Source organism: Pleurodeles waltl, chromosome 8 (genome assembly GCF_031143425.1).
Source record: "Pleurodeles waltl isolate 20211129_DDA chromosome 8, aPleWal1.hap1.20221129, whole genome shotgun sequence".
NCBI lineage: Eukaryota > Metazoa > Chordata > Amphibia > Caudata > Salamandridae > Pleurodeles > Pleurodeles waltl.
The window spans coordinates 1,188,419,738-1,188,432,982 of record NC_090447.1 but is presented as its reverse complement, the minus strand read 5'-3'; the positions used below and the strand labels follow the sequence as shown (position 1 = coordinate 1,188,432,982).

At 42.8% G+C, this 13,245-nt stretch overlaps 1 protein-coding gene across 1 annotated transcript in view; it reads left to right on the top strand.

The window, feature by feature from the left end:
• The first annotated feature begins 502 nt into the window (after positions 1–502).
• C8H13orf42 (chromosome 8 C13orf42 homolog) overlaps positions 503–13,245 on the top strand; it is a 45,368-nt gene continuing 32,625 nt past the window's right edge. Inside the window, exon 1 of the mRNA XM_069203531.1 lies at positions 503–931. Within this exon, the coding sequence (XP_069059632.1) occupies positions 503–931 (429 nt within the window). The remainder of the gene's footprint in view (positions 932–13,245) is intronic.

Here is a 13,245-nt window from a genome sequence, read left to right as displayed (position 1 = left end):
ACCTTGGTCAGTTTGGTTCCTCCCTCCGCCTCAGTTCCATGGCTTGGTTTCCCTCTACAGGGAAGCCCCCCGCTGCTCACCTGGCTTCGAGCTGCTTATGTGCTGAGAGACAACGACTGACTTATCTTCTAGAAACAGGTCAGCACGATGGTGAATACAAGGCTGCGAGTGGAGTCAGCAAACATAAAGAGGTAAATTAGCAGGACACCAAGAAAAGAAACCTTCAAAGGAATGGAGCAACATCGAATCCCATCAGCTAATGGAAAACTCCTTTTTGCGCCATCATTGTGTGCGGAGTAAAGAACAGTGATCCTGGTGATATTCTTGAAGAGTACTCAAGAGTGGACAAGAAAACCAAATTGGTTCACCTTTGTTGCTTCTACTTTTAGCAAAGACAATGGTATTTGGAATGATTGTCTGGTGGCATGATTAGTTTCCATGCTTTCAATTGATTTTGTGGGAAGAGACCGTTAGTAAACAATTTTGACTTGGATGTCGAAGGATGTTTCGAAAACTCCACTCTGTTTTTCACCCCAATTCCTCCAGTCGGAATTTGAGTGATGGCAACGCTTGCTATGATGGTTCCAACCCTGCTGTGCGTTTGGTCCGCAGCACATCCATGTATGTGGTTGGGGAGCGGAACCAGAAGTTCACTGAATCTCTAAAAAAATACAAAAGCACAACCAACATTGAGTCCTCTGGCTGCTATCCTTACAAAGAGGAGGACCAGGCATGGATGTTCTCCAAGACCCAGGACTGCTTACAGTACCTGCAAGACCTGCTCGCCCTCCGGAAAAAATATCTCACCAGCCTTCACAACTTGAAGTCCCTCAATACATCAACACCAGTCTCTCCACTTTCTACGTCATCCAGAGGAAGAAATAAGCCACCTCCTATAGTTTCAGCAAATGGATCGTCATTGGTATGTAATGTGGACACCAAATACATTCAACTTCTTGTTTAAAAGCTTAATGGAAATTGTGGTAAGACTGTAATTGTTTTGGGGTATTTATCCTACTGAAAGTTCATGATGCTTAGGTTAGGATGGTGAAAACATAAAATACCCGCTTTGTAAGGGAAAAAAGAGGTCTTGCCCAGGTACAAATCTTCACGGGGGTGTTTAGAGTGTGACACACCCCAAATTAATGCATTCTTGGCTTGGTAGTTGGGTCTGTGGGCCCTGAGCCCCATCAGCTGTCTCAGTGCTTAATTTGTAAATAAAAAGGTGCCGGTGCCCAAAGCCCTCCTCTTAAAAACTCGGCTGCTGCAATTAAATGTGAGAACACAGAATACTGAGGCAGCGTAATCCTTAAAACATCTCGGGCCCCTTCAATCCATGTAAAGCCACTCCCTGCCCCTCCAGCTCACTCTAGCAGCTTCCTGCTTTCTCGCATTTTGACACCTTTTCATTTTTCCCTTCCTCCGTCTTTTCCATATGTGTCCTTTCCTCACAGCAAATGCTTGAGGCAGAAGAATAAGCCCTGGCCCGCAAAAATAAGTGCCGGTGCTCAGCACCGGAAACAACAAGCACAAATTAATCACTGAGCTGTATGTGTCAGCTTTTCTCCTTGTGCACCATGAATAAAAAACTAAATGGTGACCTTTGTGGTGAAATAGGAGGGAGAGACAGAGATATATATCTGGCGACTGAATGGCAAACTGTGAAACCGGATAACCTGAAATCAATACCAGATTCCCTGCTTGTCCAAATTATGTGGCCCTAGGCAAATGTTTAATTTCACAGAATCTCCCTTTTTTGTTATTGCAAATGTACGGACTTTTAAATACTCAAGCTCAGGATGTGTGCTGTACAAGAACCTATGTTTGATTTATTAGACTGAATGTTGCTTCATCTATAATAAGAATCTATGCCAGTGGTTCCCAACCTGTGGTCCGGGGACCCCTGGGAGTCCGCAAAGCCTTCTCAGGGGGTCCGCGAGGGCCTAGAAAATTAAAAAATATTAACAAATATTGACAAATTAGGTCCCCAGCTTCCAGTAATGACTCAAGCGGGGGTCCCCGGATTCCAATGATGATTCAGTGGGGGTCCCTGGGTTCCATTAATGTTAAAGTGGGGGTCCACAGAAATCAAAAGGTTAGGAACCACTGATCTAGGCCATGTTTAGGGTTTGCAACACTACTTGCCTTGCCTCCTAGTTCATAATTGGCATGTCACTGGGGCGAGCGATTATTTTTCATGTGTAAAAACCATCAATTTTAATAACTGCATGTCTATGCAGTGATGTGTTCTGATGTACTAAGGTGAAACACTTCCATGTGTTAAACACATACACTTTTCTGAAATTTGAAGAAACTGTATCATATTTTTACATATGCATGCCAAACCAGAATCAGACTGGGATAGAAAATAGTCCTGGGCACAAAAATAAAAGTGTCCCCCGATTATTGAATTAGATTGCTAAATAAGTGGCCCTTGTTTGAAAAATTGGGGCAGGGTTGAACTTGTAAATGCACTCTTTTAAGTGTTTTGAAAGGAATGGATAACTGTGTGGATTTGATCTTGCTGCAGACACTTGTTTTTTAGCATGAGGGAATTCAACAGTAAAAACTCAGCCAAGCACAACATAAAATAGGCCCACAAACAGCCAAATAAACGGCCCACACACTGACCTTTCATGTAGGCCTGGGGGCACTACCTAATTGCACTATAGACCTGTCCAATCTTGTGCCAAAAGTTTTCATGGCTTTCCTTGTGTACAAACTCTTAAAGGCCAAGCTAGACTCCTGTCTTGGCTCTGGCGTGGCTCATCCTATAAATTTGCTGCCACGCCCACCTCTATTTATAACTACTGGGCTAAGTACATGCGGCGGTCAGTCACTTGATAAAATTATTTGTATAAGACAAGAACTTGAACCATGAAGCCCTGCCTAGATGCACCAATTTGACAAGTCTAGCATCAAAGCCTCCCAAGCAAAGATAAAGAAGATTGTGTGCAGTGAAAACTAATTCAAAATAAGTGATCCCAGGGCAGGGACTCCAGGCCGTTTTGTTTTAGGTGACCATTATAATTAGTTCTAAGGTCCAGGTGGGATGGGCAGAAGAGGGGCATTGGGGGGAGTGCCTAGGATGTGAGACCCACCAATGTATTTTTGCCTTGTTAGTGGGGTCTGGGGGCCTAGAGTTTTGTTATGTCTGTTTCAGTTTTTCTCATTGCTACAATCATGGTAAAAGCTTTTAACTTGTTAATTTTTTGGAGAGGAAACACAAATGTTTATAGTGACATGTTTATCAAAAATAGTAAATCGGTATCCATAAAAGAACCCCTCAAATGGTTGCACATGTACTACTTTTGTAATTCACAAGTAGTAGGCTCGGAAAGCTGTGTCAGTTTTAAGTTTCCAGGCATACTACTGACAATCGAACACCTAAAAGGTGATGGGACCAATGCCTGCAAATAGTCTAACCAGTGGTAATCGCTCAGGGAAACATTTCAACCCATTGTTTTTCACCCACTGTGCAACTCTAGACAATGGTCCACATAATGCTAATCAGTAGTGATCCTGTTCATCGCAGAAACAGTCCATTCCAAACCTTGGTCATCTAACCCCTCCACCCAGCAGCCCACTCCCTTTTAGTTGGGAACTTCGAGGTCCATATCCCCAAATCTCATTGTTTAAGTTTCACCTCTGGTCTTGCCAAGAAACCACTTACTTATTTGTGAAGGAAGTAGATATATAGACCTGTTAATAGTCATTGCAGTGGAATTTTGAAAGCAATGGCACTGAAATCAAAAAGTGCTTTATTTGAAATTGTGTGAACTGAAAGACAAAATTGTAGGAAAAGCCATTTGTGAGTTATCTGCTCAACATAGACCCTAGAAATATTACTGGCAGTGTATTTGACTCCATTAAAGCAGCACTATTTTGGAAATAACCAATGGACTTCGGGACAGATGTGTCAAGCCTTTTTGCATTCGCAAACGGTGCAAATGCCCGTTTGCGAATGCAAAAATGCCTTTCAGTATTTATGAAAGGCATTCGCAATGCAAATTTAAGGAATTGCTAATAGCGATTCCTTAAATTTGCGACCCCATTCAGCGAATCGCAAATTGCGATTCTCTAAATAAGAAATCGCAAATAAGGAATCCTTATTTGCGATTTCTAAACCACATGTATCAAGCAATTCCTTAATGCGAATTTGGCATTAAGGAATCGCAATTACCACCAAGTAGAACTTGGCGGTAACCATGTGCAAATTTAAAAAATGCATTAAAAATGCATTTTTTAAATTGACATGTAAAGCACACATGCCCCTTTGGCATGTGTGGGCCTTACATATCCCCAAAAACTTTTTGGGGTGCAGCATAGGGGGCCTTAGGCCCCCAGCACCCTGGGGTTTTGCATTTCCAAAATTGCGAATTCCAGTTAGGAATTTTCTATTTGGGAAATGCAAAAAAATCGCAAATATGGGCCTACAGGCCCATAGGTGCGAATGGGGGCTGTATCGCAATTTGCGATTCGGTAATAGCATTTGCAATTTTTAAGAAATCGCTACTACCGAATCGCAAATATGATGCATAGCATTTTGCAAATCAGAAATAGCGATTTCTTAAAATTCACTATTTGCAAAAGGCTTTTTTGATTCATCTGGCCCTTAAAGAGGTAAAATTATCGTTATCATTTAGCTTTAAGTGGCATTTATATTCCAGGGAAGAGTATAGTGCCTAAAAAAAGATTAGACATATTTTATTTTTCTCAATATTCTACTATGCTCATTGCAATTAATGCTTTGGAGAGTGTTTGAGTTTTATATGCAAATCAGCACTTAAAGAGAACTTGTGTGTTTTACATGATCATGTTTTGATAAACAAATTAATAATAATGTATTTACCAAAATATTAGCATTTGAAGCACACAAGGTCTCTTTAATTAAATAATTTTCTTAACCTATATTTGATTCATACATTTGTATGGCATTCACTTCAAGGCATGACACTTGTGTTTAACGCAAGTCTTGAGTGAATAGCTTACTAGTTTAGTAGTGTGAATATCATGGTATTGGTTTAGAATGCCGATCTCATGGGTGTGGTAGAGATCAGGGGCAGATCATAGTCAGTGATATTCTGTGGGGGGGAGGGGATTTTGAATCTCAAAGTTCTTAACTTAAAAAGCAGTAGTCCTCTGAAAGAATGGGTGAGATAAATAGAATCCAGTATGGACTGTTCCCATGGGAAGCAGGGTCAGTATTCATTTGCATCAGGTGGGTCCCTTGGGCTGGTACTCCATTTCATCTGTAATTAGCTACCCTGTCCACCAAACGTCATATCCAGCCACTCAATTTTGAGTTGGAAGGCCCATAAGTTTTACTCCTATGGAGTAAAAATTTACTGTAGCATAGTAAAACTTTTTCAGACGATCCAACAGGGTATGCGATATGGAAGGTAAGCCATTTGACCTATTTAGAGTGGATGGTCCGGTGTCTTTTTTACTGTCCCTCACTGCCAGGAATATCCAAATATCCTTTGGAAAGGAAGTGAAGGGTAGGTACCAATGGGTCAAAATATATGGGTTTCCTGGAAATGAAGGGCAGAATCCTTGAGTTGGGGCTGAACAATTTTCAGATAGTCCTCCGTAGGGCACAAAGAAGGGAGAAAACAGACAGTGAAATTAGATGAATTGCACAAATACAGCCTAGTCACCCTGGGCCATGGTCAGTATAACTCTGAGTAAAGCTGCAGGCAGAATGCCCTATCGATGATCCCGTTTTGGTCAGCTTTTTATTTACTCTGAGCAAAATGTATAGTGTAGCCTGAAATCTTATAGAGGCAAGACGTCTATAGCATCTATGAGGCACAGTCCTAGGTGCTGCTCCGTGGATTGGCCTTACCTTATATAGAGGTACCACCATTTTGTGAAGCCCATCAACTCATCATGTAGTACTTGGTCGCGATGCATACAGTCCATTAGCTGAAACCAACAAGGATGCTATGAGGCAACTAGTTGGTTACGGCGACTAGGCTTCAACTCCACCACAGGCACAGGTTAAAAATCCTGTGCCCATTGAATGTACCTGGCAAGTCTAGAATCCCCTTGCTGTGGTAGGGTCACTACAGTTGGGCATCCTACATTGGTTTAGACCTATTCCTGATCATACGTTCCCTGGTTCTGGTGCTTCAGAAATTTTCAGAAATGGAAATGCATGCAAATGACTGACTCCTTGAGAAAGTTTTCTTTCTAAAACTGGGGATTCTTTCTCGAAGAGCAAAGCAAAACATTTGGGAATGCAGAGCTCAGAAATGTGTTCCAATGATTGACGGGGGTTACACCAACGGGTACTGGGAGACAAAATAATTTAGCTCCTGTGCAGTCTAATCTCAGATGCACAATACTTGTTATGGCACTCCACCACCAAATCCTTTGATTTGCACTGTCTTCTGAGAGGACATGCAGTTAGTGCTGTCTTCATCCTGCTCATCTTCTTTATTTGGCGCTGACTGGAAGCCAGGCAAACCAGGTCTGGAAGCACGTTGAACAATATTACACCCAGTCAAATGAAATAGAGGGCATCTGGTTTTCTTTGCGATTTCACAAAGGAAAGTAAGAGCAAGCAACCAATTGGTCAAGAAAGTGTGGATTCTTAGGTAAACAATACTGACTCTCTAGGTGGGATTTCTATGATTTCTAGATCGTCTTTGGCAAAGCAAAAAGGTTGGGCTTCAAAGGAGAAGAAGAGGGTTACTGAGAAATTTCAAATTAAATATCCTGACTGTGTGCACTTGTAAAATAGGTATCCTGATTGGAGGTCAGCTTATTTCCAGGCAAATCTGCAGGCACCGCGGATAAGCGGCAGAGTTTATCTGTTTGAGTTTTGAGTTGAATGTATATTCCATATAGAAAGCAGGCAAGGGTGAGATTGCCGTGACATCTCTAAGCTGTAGCCAAAGGCACTGTTACATGGACGCGAAAGCTGGGTTGGCCTTTCCTTGTGCCTGGCAAGCACCATTTGTCACACCACTGTTGGTGTCCATGTATGCATATTATGTTATGTAAGAGTAAGGCATAGTTATGTGAGTCCAAAACACAAAAGAATGTTAGATAACAAACAACTCACTATAAACAGACAGTGGGAAGAACCCTAATGTTGGTTGGGTAGGCCTTCTTCCCATTAGGATTACAGGTAAAAAATACTGTTGCCCGATAACTAGCTCAATGGGGCAGTAGTTATCTTCTACTAAGTGTAAGAGATACACCTAGAGTGCCCCCATCATCAGCAAAGCTTTGTTCTCTGCTGGGGAACTTCACCTAAAATGTTGTTCACCTTTAGTAGACTCATAGATTGTTGGATTTATTTACTGATGGAAAAACCAAGGCCAAAAGTCAAATGGTGGCAGGCTGGCAGTGAAGTTCTGACATAGAGCTTCCACTGTAGTTTATGGCTCACATAGCATTCAGTGGTAGCTGTGAGAAGACATGTTACTCAGGCTGAATTTGAAAATTCTGTTCTGAGATGCCCTATTTAATGGCTACATGGTATGGCAAAGAACATAGATCAGTGGTATGACCTTGAGCTTTGTTATTTTTTGTTGAAATGTAGGATGTTGTGACTATGTATGAGTGGTCAATGAATGAAAATACTTTTTGAGGTGTGAAGTGAGAGTGGAGAGTGAGTGGGTTGGTTTTCCCATTTTCTCCTTTCCTATTGCTGGAATGCTGCATATGGTGAATGTGTAAGTGTTTTTTTTTTAGATTAGGAAAGCTGGTGAGGGGATATACTCACCTTGGAAAGACCCACGAACCTTCATCATCATCAGATCTCTGAGATTCTAAGATTATACACATGTGTCCAAGCACAGTGCAACATCAGTGCTTGTCGCTGTGAATCACCACCACCCGAAGTACCTCAGGAAATCCCTCAGGGCTACCACAACCAGGATTTTCATCAAACCTAGAGTGTTCTATGGCTCTACTTTCTAGTTCCCAGGGACTCACTGGCTTGCAACTTTATGCAACCCCTGCACCAGCTCCTCCACCCCTGGATAAGTCATCATGCCAGCATCCCATCTACCTCCACAATTACTCTCCACTGCTGACACTGGGTCCTCCATAGGCCTACAAAGAGAGCAAGGCACATACAGTGAAATATTTCTAAAGGGCACAGAAGGAAGGATCCTGTGCTCAGGAATGGGAGGGAGAGTCCAGGTTGGTTCAACTGGCAAGAGTGCTATAGGTGTATGGAGACAGGGAGCAACAGAGACAAACGGGGCTCAGTGGTGGTATTTGAGCTAGTTGAGGTCAACAAGATGAAAAAGGGACCAGCATGTACAGCTAGAGAACTCCCCCTCACAAAAATCCAGAACATGATGTCCCATTCAAGAACCTCAACAGCGTGCCACACTCACCTGGATGGGGGCAGCGGGCTCCAAAACTATCAATGGTCATGGGTCAAAGCACCCAGTCTTGTTAGTATTCTTAAACACTTTAGAGGAGACTTAGATGAAAGGGGAGCATAGCGTGTTATGCAGACACTGGAGACAGACAGCAAGAGCAGTGCAGACGGAGACAGCGCACATGTAGCTTTCAGGTAATGTAAGGCAAATTCAAAGGGAGCAGAGGGATTGTCTCTTAAGGAAAAGCCTTCAAGGCAGTTATAGCCATATAAATGAGAGGGCACATCAAACTATGTTACTAAAATATTGGACACTATCTCCCTTTAGATTATTTGAGCACATTCCATCTGGGTAGGGTAAATTGACACTGAACGAATAACATTTAATCTGCTAAGTATTGAAACTAGCTAGAGAATGCATTAATCTTATTTTCAGAGAGTAAATGGAAAACATACAGAGCTGGGATGAATCTTCCCTTATTGTCTGTAATAAAATGAGGATGTTTGCTTATTATTAGATAGCATAATCAGCATTTTGTGGAGGACTGGGAGCTTCTAGTTTGTTTCTTTAAGGTCTGTTAACAATGATCATCTGAGATAATGGTACTTCCATGCAACAAAAGAGTCTCCAAGTTGTATCCTAAGCCAATTGTTTGATCTAGGAATATTCTCCTAGAAGGCATCAGCTCCAAAACCTTCAGATGCCATTGATTCCCTAGTTGAAGAAGCCCCAAAATTGGTGTTCATCCCCGTCAATTGCATCACCCACTCACCCAGCAAGATCAAGGGAGGAATGATTCATGAGTATGTAGTCTGCACAGGATGATTATTAATTGCTGTGAAGAAGACATTGTAGTGCTCTCTTTTCTATTCTATTTTCTTTCACAACAAACTACACAGTTTGAATGGCTCTTAAAAATAAGAATGTTCTATCCTAGTGGAATTGATCTTAGTTTGTCTACAAATGGCTGTGGGGAAAGGCCTCTTCTTAACATGGTTAGCCCCCACTTCTTGTCTGATGTTTGATGTAGCCTCAAAATTGTAGTGCCCAGTGCCCCTGCAAACCAGGTTCCCTGGGCCAGAGCTCTTTCCCTAAAACTGTTGTGATGCATTGGCACAATTGGATACACCCTTAGCTACCACTATAAGTTTCTAGTAAAAGGGTACTTAGTTACCCAGGGCATGGGGTACTATGGGTAGGCCCCTAAGGGCAGCAGCACTGATTGTGCCACTGCAGGCTGAGTGTCCTGGTGCAAACATAAAACCCAAACTCAGCATGGCACACCGCTAGTGTTCCCTGTCCACCATACACTGCATTTACTATGGACAAGACACCCCTCTGGCAGGCCTTACAGCCCTAAGGCAGGGTGCACCGTATCATATATGAGGGCTTAGCTGCATGAGCAATATGCCCCAGCTGTGTCTTTGCCATACCTGGGACATAGTGAGTGAACAGAACAGCCATTTTAATACATGTGCTGGACACTGGTAAACACAAGTTACCCAGCTACGTGATGGCCACGCTGAACCCTGGGTTGTGTGGTATCAAACAACTCAGAATGATAAATCCAAACTGGTACCAGTATTGGATTTATCCCTAAATGTACCCAGGGGCACCTTAGAGGTGCCCCCTGCAAAAGCTAACTACCCTGGCATGGTTGCTGACTGGTTCTATCCAGCCTGCCACCTGCAGACAGCCAAGATACAAACCTTTGGGGAGAGCCCTGTCTCTCTGGTTTGTAAAGCAATGCCCTTCCTGGGCAGAGGAGCTAACACCCCTGCATTTGTGGTGACCTTTAAAGCACTTACCACCCTTGAAACCCACAGGCCTGCTGCAAGCAGCAGATGGCCTCCTCCTTCACAAACCCCCACTATTGGCAGGAGCAAAGGTGGGAAACCATACAAAGGGTAGAAGCAGTGGCCCCTCCTGACATGCACCACCCCTAAGGTGTTGACTGTGAGGTGGAATCTTCATTTCATATTCCTCCATCTTAGATGGAAGGGAAATAGCCAATCAAGTAAAGAGAAGTGACCCTTCCCACAGGAAGTGGTTACGAGAGTGGGTGTAGCCACCCAAAGGTAAGTGTCCCATTGGACACTACCAGGTATCCCCTAAAATGCCCACTAAATTCAGTATTTACTGGGCATGCCTGGACCAAGAAATCAGATTCGAAGGACAAAAAGGAGACCAGCACAAAGAAGAACTAAGGCACGAGAACTGTGGACCTGCTGCACAAAGAAAAGGCGCCTAACCCAGGCCTGCTGCATCCAGGACCTGACAATCGCCACTGAGAAGCTGTTGGACAACTGGACTGACCTCAAGAAACCCAGAGGATCTCCAGGCTTCACCTATCGCCCAACTCCCTCCAGAATGGAGGTACCACTCTGCAACAACCAAGGAACCAGCAACCCAGTAAGGGTTACTTCTTTGACTCGCCGCTATCTCCCGAAAAGGAAGTTGCAGCCAGACCCAACAACACACTGATGATTACAAGGGCAAACCCTACAAGCTTGCCAGGTTTGGTGGCACTGCGCTCTCCAGTGGACGTACTGTACCAATACCCTGGGTAACGGTCAACTGGCGTTGGACACCAGGAAAACCAGCTTGCCCAGAGCTGAAAAAGGACCAAGAGGAAGCCAAAGTTAAGGGACTCACTCTACATTCGGCTGCCCTGTGCTCTGCAAGGAAGAACCTGCTATGCCTCAAGGGCCCATCACCCTTTGTGACCTCGACACTCCAAGGGGACCTCAAGGAACCACCTCTAAACTTACCTGTCCAGTGTTGTTCCAAGTATTCCCCCACAGTGGCCCTGCACCAGCTCCAGAGAATTTTCTCAGCTGCTCCCTTTCAAAACCGGGAGCCGCCTGAACTTCTCCAGCTGGCATAGTGTGCCCACCTATGACCTCGACCAACCTGCAAAAGGAGAACTTGGTACCTCAACTGTATGATTTTATATATATTTTAGAGGCGACTTTCCATTGATTCCTATGGTGTGTAATTACGCACAGGAATACTATTTTCTTTAAACTTCAAAAATTCATATCTCCAAAAGTACTGAACCAATTTTGATAATCTTGGTCTTAAAGTTTACATAAAAATCTGAAGTATTTTTATAAATTGGTCTCGAGATATTCTTTCGAATGTGTGAGTTGCATGATTGAAACTGTAAGTGCAACAAATGCTTTGCACTTTTTCAAGATTGGGCTAACTGCTCGGCCAAGCTACCATAAAAATTAGAGCACTAGGTGATCTAGTTTTTACCTCTGGAAACCATTGTGTGGTTGCCTGTACCCCCTGGACAGTGTGCCTATCTTTGCACACTACATAGAGGACCAACCTTCTACAATGGCTGTCACTCATCGTCTGTCCAATTAAGAAAAAGAGTGACATCTAATAACGTAAAATATTATGGAATATGGGGCTTGGGAAGAATAATACTGCATAGAAGTCAAGATACAAGCAGGTGTTCATCTTCTAGTTTATAACTGAGGTTGCCAATGAGATAGAGAATTGGCTTAAAGATAGCATCATATGGCTCTTTACTACAGTGCTTGTGTAGCTAAGATGTTGAGGGAGGTATTGATATGATTATTGTCTACTGAAAGGGGATCAAGGTCCCCACGAACACAACAGAGACACACTGCTAAGTGGTTGGGGAGGTTTGGTGGATTTGGAAGGAGCTATGATGATCAAAATAATGAGTTTGTAACACTACCTAAAATCCTAGAAGCTCTGGAAAATATATATGGGCACTCCAGAATTGAGGTATTGTTGTTATTAAATTTTGTATCTGGGAAAATAATCAAGAGAGCACAACAAAAGGAAGTAAAGCATAAATATTTACTTCTGATGTTTAACATAAACACTCAGATTGTTTTGGACACAGATGTGAGGTAAATAGACCGACTCATTTAAAGGTGTCCGAAAGTTGTTCAACTTGGAGAACTGACTTGTGGAGGTGTCAATAGCTGTAATTGATGACATTTTATGAATGCCAATCTGCAACTGTGTTGTGGGTTCCTGGATTGTGTTCTGCTCTGATTGACATTTTCCTTTAGAATCACAATTCTTCATTCCTTTTGGCCAGGTTAGTGAGAGGCTTCTATCACATATCCCCTTAATGGTATTTGTGTAGAACCATCGTTAGATTGTTGTTAAAGGCAAATGTGGGCAAAGTGTTTTGTGTTCTGTACAAGTATGATCGCAAAGACATTTAAAAGAATTTATGGGGCTTTTAATATGCCGAGTGACCATGGGCCATATGTACAAAGAGCTTTGCTAGTCACAAATGGCCAATTTGCAGAATCGCCAATTTGCAACTAGAACATTATTTTTTAGATGCACAAAGCCCAAATTGTGATTCTGTAACTTGTTACTGAATCGCAATTTGGGGTTTGCAATTAGGAAACGGCGTGTTAAGGGCATCCCATCCTAATACTGAATCTGAATGGTATGTATGATCCTTTTGCGACTGTGAAAGCGGTCTCAAAACAATCTCAGTTAACACCAGTTTCAAATTGGTTCTAACCCATTCGTAAATGGGAAGGGGTCCCCACGGTACCTCTTCCTCTTTGTGAATGGAAGCACAAATATTTTTTAGAGCAGGTAGTGTTCCCATGGACCACTACCTACTCTGAAAAAAATGAAAAGAAACTTTTCATTTTTTGTTTCAAATGCAGCCTGTTTTCCTTGTTTTCCTTCAAGGAAAATGGGTTGCATTTTAAAAGCAGTCAAAGACATGGTGCTCTGCTGTCCCCAGCAAGCCACCACCTTTGTGAGTGCAGCCACTCCCAATGAGGTCGCACATCGCGACCTACCTCACCAATATTGATGAGGTAGGTAATTTGTGACCCTATTGGGAATCGCAAAAAGTGTACTTAACACTTTCACATTTTGT